The 8,183-nt window shown below is 43.1% G+C and overlaps 1 protein-coding gene across 2 annotated transcripts in view; it reads left to right on the top strand.

Moving 5' to 3' along the window:
- The first annotated feature begins 4,222 nt into the window (after positions 1 to 4,222).
- Positions 4,223 to 8,183, top strand: part of ACOT11 (acyl-CoA thioesterase 11) — a 149,599-nt gene continuing 145,638 nt past the window's right edge. For both annotated transcript variants that reach the window (XM_084852413.1, XM_084852412.1), the window contains exons 1-2: positions 4,223 to 4,307; positions 8,038 to 8,159. In XM_084852413.1, coding sequence (XP_084708539.1) covers positions 4,304 to 4,307; positions 8,038 to 8,159 — 126 coding nt within the window. In that variant the 5' untranslated portion in view covers positions 4,223 to 4,303. The remainder of the gene's footprint in view (positions 4,308 to 8,037; positions 8,160 to 8,183) is intronic.

Genomic DNA, 8,183 nt, shown 5'->3' with positions numbered 1-8,183 from the left:
TGAAAATGCACAGGTCTTTAGAGGAGTCCCACAGGCAAGAAACCTGCAAAGTTTCTGAAGGATATACATGCATTCTAATTTAGAATTGCTAGAATTTATTTACATTTCACCAGTGTCAGCAGCAGGAGAACATGGGTGGGAAGATGCTATTGCACTCATGTCCTGCTTGTGGCTTTCCTATGGGCATCTGGTTGGCCACTGTGTGAACAGAATGCTGGACTAGATGGACCTTGGTCTGATGCAGCACAGCTCTTAGAATAGGGAGCGCCTCTGAGCATGTGCAGAATGTTTTTCTTTCACCACTGAACACTTACATTCTCCCCCTACCAATTCTATTCCCCTAGGAGCTGGGAGATCCGGGTTCTAGTCCCCACTCGGCCATGGCAGCACACTAGGTGACTTTGGGCCAGTCATAGACTCTCAGCCCAACCCACCTCGCAGGGTTGTTGTTGTGAGGATAAAACGGAGAGGAGGAGGATAATGTAAGCTGCCTTGGGTTCCTTGCAAGAGGAAAAAAGGCGGGATATAAATGCAATAAATAAATAAATAAATAAATCCTACCATCCTCCAGCAACTCTTCATAAAAGCAGATGTCTTTTTTTGTGCAACTGCTCTCTATCTCTTCGTTGTGCACAACCTCTCATTGTATCTTCCTCCCCATAACTTCATTTGTGCCAAGACTTCACCAGGATTCAACCAATGAATCTGTTTTCAAAACTAAGGCTAAGTTATGGAGAAACTCCGAGCATGTACTAAGTGCCTTTCCCTCACCACTGAAGCTAGAGTTCATGCAACCCCCCTCCCAAACCCACAAATGACAAAACTTTCATAGGACTGAGCTGAAAGGGTAGTCAATTCATTAGACGGAATTGGGTAAGCACTGTATTAAGCTTGCAGTACCATGCAGTAAGTACCATGCTCACAACTCAGGACTTATTTCTGAGTAAACATGCAGAACATCAAGGTGCAAACCTCCCTGCAAAAGTAACTTGTGCTGGAATCCTATGCACACTTTCCTGAGGGTAAGCCTCATTAAACATAATGGGACTTCTCAGTAGGCATACATAGGATTATATAAATTAGCAATATTTATCTCCCCTCCACTTAAAAAACAAACCAAAAACTCCTATTTTTTAAATTAAAGCTTTGTGTTCATAGGAACATAGGAAGCTGCCCTATACCGAGTCAGACCCTGGGTCCATCTAGCGCAGTACTGTTAATACTGACTGGCAGCAGCGGCTCTCCAAAGTTTCAGGCAGGATTCTTTCCTAGCCCTACCTGGAGATGCTGGGGATTGAACCTGAGACCTTCTGCGTGCCAAGCATGTGCTCTACCACTGAGCTACTGCCCTTCCTATTGCTGGATAATGGCAACTGACAAACAAAACAGCCCCAGATTTGTTTCTCTGCAACCATGCGAACCCACTCTTCTCAAAGACTTGAGTGAGGAGAAGGAGAAAAACCAACCCTCCTGCCTGTTTGTATAAAGTCAAATACAGTTCAGAACTTCTCTTGCCCGCCGAAAATATTATCTTTAAGAATTCCCCAAGATATGCTCTGGGTGGAAGAAAGAAAGGAAGAAAGAACAGGGGAGGGGAGAAGAAGGGTGACTGAAAATGTGGGGGGGGGGGGAAGGTAGAGAGAATTCCCTAAGCCAAGTGGCTCCTTTCAGAGAGGTAGTACTTCAGAGGAATTTAGGAAGCTGTGCAGGGTTTGCAAGGACTGCAAGTACTTAAATTAACTTTATGAGGTGAGGTGGCTGAGGGCTTTTTCTAGCTTTTTAAAAACTGTAGAACCTATTTAAAAGCCCCAGCAGTTTCTCAATCATGACCCTCCCTTTGGAATTATTTGAGTCCTACAGCTATTTAGGAGAAATTAAAGTGGAGGAGGAGAAAGAAGTTTGTGGAGGCTGATTGGATCCTTTGCTGTACTGAAGCTACTAAACTTCTGCAGAAGCCAGGGGTTCCAGTTTGGGGCAGTAAAATCAGGTGCTGTGTGAAATACCAGTATTTCACATGGAGCTCTTTCTTCCCTTCTTCCTCACTCTTCAAAATTTCATTGCAGGCAAGCTCCCAACAGTGGGCATGTAAGAGTGGGGGGAGAGAGTTTTTTTGCACCTCAAACAAAACAGAACAAAACAAAAACAAAACCCTACACCAAAGTTTAGGGATAGTGATCTCCTAATGGTCACCTTAAACACCTTCTGATTAGGATCTCTAATCCCCTGGGTGACTTGACAGTTTTTACTTTTTGTTTTAGACTTTGAGAAGAGGAAACTTTATGCATGGCTAGCGCAAAAGCCACTGGACCTATCTGAAATTTGGTAGGTTCAGTCAGCTCCATAGGGCCTGTCCCCAAATTCCATGAACGTATGTGGAAGCACAAAGAAATTACAGCTCTTTGCTTTGACAGATTTTCTTGGAAAAAGCAAATTTTACCTGTGGCTAGCACAAAATCCACTATGCCTAACTGTCTGAAATTTGGCAGGCTCAGTCAGATCTATGGGGGCTGCCAGGTCCCCAAATTCCATGCATGTATGTGGAAGCGCACAAAAAATTATAGCTCTTTGCTTTGACAGATTTTCTTGGAAAAAGCAAGTTTTACCTGTGACTAGAGCAAAAGCCACTGAACCTAACTGCCTGAAACTTTGCATATTCAATCAACTCCATGGGGGCTACCAAGCCTCCAAATTTCATGTATCTATCATACAAACTAAAAAAGGTATGGCCATTTTTGTTTTCCAATGCAAGTCAATGGGAAAATGTATATATATATATAAAAAAAGGCAATTAGGATAGCTCAAAAGATCTGGGGCCCATGCCCAGGTGGGCCTCCTATAATGATGCCCCTGGTGGGCAGTAACCAGCAATGTCATTCCACAAACTCAAATAGTGCTAGCAGAGTTCTGATGAATCTCTCCATTGTGCAAGCTAAGTATGACACTTGCACAACTGGTTTATTCTCCCAGTATTTTAGCATTTTAGCTTCCTAATATTTTAGCTTTGGTGTTTTAAAGTTGTATTTTAAATCTCTGCATTGCTGGTAGGTTTTATTCTGGTTGTACTGTTATATTGTGGTTTTAAGCTTTCATATATTATATTGTTTTATGCTGCACTTTGTGGTTTTAATTTTTGTGAACCGCCCAGAGAGCTTCGGCTATTGGGTGGTATAGAAATTACACAAATAAAACTAGTTGTGCAACCAGTTGTGCAGCCACTTGCACAACCACAACTTTAGGTGGATTCACCAGTTGCACATAGTTCATAATCTAGATTTGCTAGCACAGTTGGATACTGCCCAATGGGACTTAGGATAGCCACCACTAACTTAAAGCCCATTGATTTTAATGGGTCTACTCTAAGTATAGCCAAGTCTGGATCCAACCCATTGTGTGATCACGCTTGGGGACCTTATGTAGTAAGGCTTGTTGCCTGTATCTTCCTGTGATCCTGATCCTGAAGTGGCTTGCTTGGGTGTTGGTGGTCAGTGCCAAGTGCAAGAGAGGAAAGGGGAGCAATGGAGAAAGAGCACTGGTACTATATAGACTGCAGCAGCACTGCACTACCATTTGTATATTTTGCTGTTCCCTACTCTGACTGGACCAGATCAGGTACTGGGGAAATCTGTTCCCACCTCCTCTTCTGATTCTCTCCCCCCCCCCCCCCCCGGCCGAGATTGTGAAAACCTATTATTCTCAGTGAGATTTGTGTAAGAAATGGTGTCCTATGCAGTGGCAGCATACACTTAATTTAGTTAGGGAAGAGAAGAAAGCCAGATCAACAAATCCACAGATAACTCATTTTGACCCTGATAAGGCACTTTCTTATGTTAATTGCAGAGATGTAAAACTGAAAAAGCCCCTTCCCCTGCCCTGGGATCCCCTGTGAAACCACCACCATAAAACCATGGCATACAGATATGTGGTTGTTCAACTACACCAGTGCAAGACTGTGGTCTCTTACACTGAAGATTCTGTGTCCCCCCTAGGCAGCCTTTTCTGTTCCTGTTCAGCTCTGATCCATCAAAACCCTCCTCTCCCCCCACCACCCCAAAAGCCTGGCCCTAAATCCTAATTGTAACCCAGCCTGCCACCATTCTGATCCCCTCCAGATATGATGAACTACAACTCCCATAATCCCACAGCCAGCCAGTTTGGGGAAGGCTGCTTTTAACCCATTACCCCTTGTTAAAACTTAGATTTGCCAGCAGCAGAGAGTAGACATCCGGTGAGCGGATGCCACACAGGATCATTCTGTGGCAGGCTGGAATGTTACGTTTTCATTCCACATGGCTATAATTTAGAAATGGGTGAGAGGACAAAATTGGGCGGAGACCTTTCCTCTTGTATTTGGGTAGTAGATGGGAGTCATTTAGGGGTGGTCAGCAGCAAAGCTGTCCAAAAGTGAAGAGGTTGTCTCTTAATAACCCATGTGTACTCTGTGATTAGCCCCATGTTCACGGGAACATTGCTTTGACTGTTTATTTTGTGTATTTTTTAGGTGTGTAAACAGAATTGGCTCTGTTTCTTTGAAATGGACCCTTGTTAGGAAGTGCGGATTCCAGGGTGGGGTGGTGGGGTGTTGGTGACTCCACCAAGGCTGAGGAGGAACTTTAATAAGGTCCAAAGCAATAGAGTTTATGCACTTCGCGTCTGCTTGTATTTGTAGTTTTATAAACCGTTTTGCTGTTCTACTGCTGAGTGAAGGGGGTATCTAGGCCTTTTTTGGCCTCTCCTCTTAAATTCAGACCCATTTTTCTTGCCTACAAACACAATTCCTGCATTAAGTTCCAACTCTGATGGTGTTCTTAATTTCATCAATGAATGAAATAATTTCAGAAGGCGTTACTTTTAGTTCTACCGTTTATCTTTGTTGCCTATATCTACAGGAATAATCAAAGAGTTGCAGATAATTTTACATAAAGGCTCTGAAGACTCACCTGCTCCGGTTAGTTTTTAATTGAGATGAATGGATTAAGCTTGCTATTATTTTGGAATACTTCAGTTTAAGCTTTAGATTTTTTTTTTTATGCTGGGCTGTATACAGTGGTGTAGCTACATCATTTTAGACCCTGGAACTAATGGTCTTATGTCACTCCCCCCCCCTTTAGACATCCATGTATTACTTCAGTTGGGAAGCACACAATTTCTCTTTGCCCACCAGCTGCCATTCCATGCTTTACAACTGCTTCGCATTCCTGAAATGTTAAAATAATATCAAAACTGCTTGCCAACCCTGAGTTAAAAAAATACTGATCATGTGCAGTTTTGCATTTTAAATTCACTTAAATCATAACACCATCATGACTACAGGAATAAAATGGAGTTTGTTTCACCTGCCCCTCTTTGGGTTGTCATTTTCTGCCCCTCTAGGCTGCTGCCCCAGTGGCTGGATAATGTTTTGAGGATTGAATAATCCAGAGGTAACCAACCTGGCACCTTCCAGATGTTTAGGACTATAGCTCTCATCAGCCCCAGCTGACATGACCAATAATCAGGGATTATGGGAGTTGTAGTCCAAAACATCTGGAGGGCATCAGGTTCCCTAATCCTGGAATAATGTGTAATTATCACTCACAGGCTCTTGTTTTGTTGGTTTTGAAACTGGTGTTTTGTATGAGGAATATGTTGTAATTGCTGTAAACCATCTAGAGACCGACGTCTGTCCTGTAAAATGGCCTTGAATTTTTTTCAATAAATATTCTTTGCGGTGGCTGTGGACCCAGTGCTCTGGAAGGGTCCACTCTTGACCTCTCACCTCCTCTCACTCCTGTTTCTTTCTTCCTTGTTCATCTGCTAGCAATCTGAGCTAGCAAATTATTTGTTGCTCATTGAATTGATTATATACCGTTTACTATATCTAAAAAATATCTCTAAGACATTTATGGAAGGAACACTAAAATACATGATAACATGTATATAAAACATTAAAACCAAATATTCAAAACACCATAAATAACAAATAAACTGGGCAGCTCAATCAATCAGGGAAAGGTAAAGACAGACCTTTACCTGGCTAACAGATTCCACTGTTGGCACCTCCCAAACATTGGGGGTGGGGTGTGTGTGGCAGCATTCCACCATGGAGAAGGCCCACCATGGTAATCTGCAGGTCCCAGGCCAACCAGCAAGGACTCCTCTGATGATCTTAATGATCACACTGGTCTATATCAGGGAAGGCGATCTACTGGGCGACCTGGTCCCAAGCTGTTCAGGGTTTTATATGTCAACAGCAAAACCTTGAACTTGGCTTGGTAGCTAATAGATGGCCAGTGAATTAGCCACCTAATAGGTAGCCAAATGGTGAGCAGGGGCTGTGGGAGGCCCACAGGAGAGGGCCCTGAATTTAGCCCAGTTGGTGCCGTGTTCCATTTGCAGTATGGAAATACTATTAGTGCCCTACTTTTCTGAACTGCTGTTCAGATTACTGAAATCCATAGTGAAATGCTTTGAACACTCTAAAATGTTATTTAAATACCAAGTATTGCATTATCCCAGCTTGCACAAGGGATGCAACACAACTTTAGTATGGGTTATTGTGGTCTTGGAGAATAAGAAACACAGAAGGGATGGCGGCAATATCTTTTCCTTATACCAACTTGGTATAGGAGAGTTTAGACACCCATAACACTTCTAATGTATGAAGTGCTTTACAGTTTTGATGTTTACATTTGTCTAGTAGCTTTTAAATCTTTTAAATAAGATAGTTTCTTGACCAAGGCTTGTAAAGGGTTATGTGACCACCACATGCATGGCTTGGTTGGTCTTAGTCTAAAGGGAATGGAGCTCTTACAAATACTATGGTTCAACCCACTTGAGAAAAAATATTTAGCAGGAAAAATGTTTGGCACGAAAAATGGCAATCTTGCTTTTGTGGTGAATGGTTCAGATGACCAGTTTGCCATTGATACAAAACTGTGTAGGACAGAATAATGCAGTTTACCATATGTGCAATTGTCATGCTGAAACATGTAACCAAGAATACATCTTGTGGCTTTGCCTTGCATTTGGAAGAACTTGGAAGAAAATGAACTTGGAAGAAAATAGCCATGCATAGCAGCCTAAATGTATCTTGTTTGTTAGCTTATGGCTTGAACTAAAAATGTCCACTTGAGGAAAAGACTAGGTCTAGCCATTAAGGTGCTTTGGATACAATTCTTTATAACCTGGTTCTGGGATGCAAAGCAGGCCCAATTGTGAGATGTGTGGCCTGATCTCAGCTGGTGAATCTTGAGTATGATTTAGGAATAAAACAAATTGTGTACAAAATATTCCACCCAGACCCAAAGTTTGCTAGGTACTGAAATAGTGGGGGAAGAGGCAGATTGGTTGCTGTCTGAGGCAAAGGATAAGATGGTACCCGCTCTGCAATTTCACATACAGAAGCCAGCCAGAATTGCAGCTGGCTGTTGGTGGGACAACATTCTTCACCACACCCAAGGGCAGCAGGCTAGCTTAGGGGCAAAAGGCAGGCCTCATAGCACACATAGCTCTGTCCCCCATCACCTTGCCAGTGCCACCAGTCCCTAACCCAGGCATCTGCTGCCTGAGGTAGCCACCTCACTCTGCTCAGTGGTAGGGCTGGCCCTGTCTGCATACATACACATATGTGGTTCTGGGCAGATGCCATCTTGTGCGAGGTAGGTCTAGGAATCCTCCATACAATTTGCACGCCTGCTTGGCACCACTTTTGAAAGTGCTCATCACTTGTCAACAGAGAAAGGTGGCCCGATATGCATGAATAGTGCATTTACCCATCTGAGGTAAAAGAAAGAGAAGGTCTTCCAGTGACAACACCACCCTGTTTACCTGTCCTAGTGCCATTGTCTTCCCCAATGGAGGGATTTGAAATGTGTGGTTGCTTAGCAACTGCAGCATGCTTTCCCTTATCCTTGGTAAAATAACTAGCCAGATTGGGGTTGAGGTGCTGCTGCTAGTAAAGCAGGCGGCTGCAAGAGAAAGACTAACACCTGGGACAATTGGGCCTTAAATTAGAAACACCCAAATGGTTCTAAATCCACTTATCCTATTTGTCTACAGGTGATCAGCTGAAAACAAAAATGAGCAAAAAGCCACAAAAGAAGAACACCAGCAGAAAGCATGGATGGTTCTGGGGCACTGGAGCTACAAAATTACTGAGAACTCACAAAACCAGCATTTTGGTAAGGAACAAAAAGGTGCAGCAA

Source organism: Heloderma suspectum, chromosome 4, assembly GCF_057233095.1.
Source record: "Heloderma suspectum isolate Gila_16-S chromosome 4, 16-S_ref, whole genome shotgun sequence".
Taxonomy (NCBI): Eukaryota; Metazoa; Chordata; class Lepidosauria; order Squamata; family Helodermatidae; genus Heloderma; species Heloderma suspectum.
This window is presented reverse-complemented; position numbering and strand designations above follow the sequence as displayed.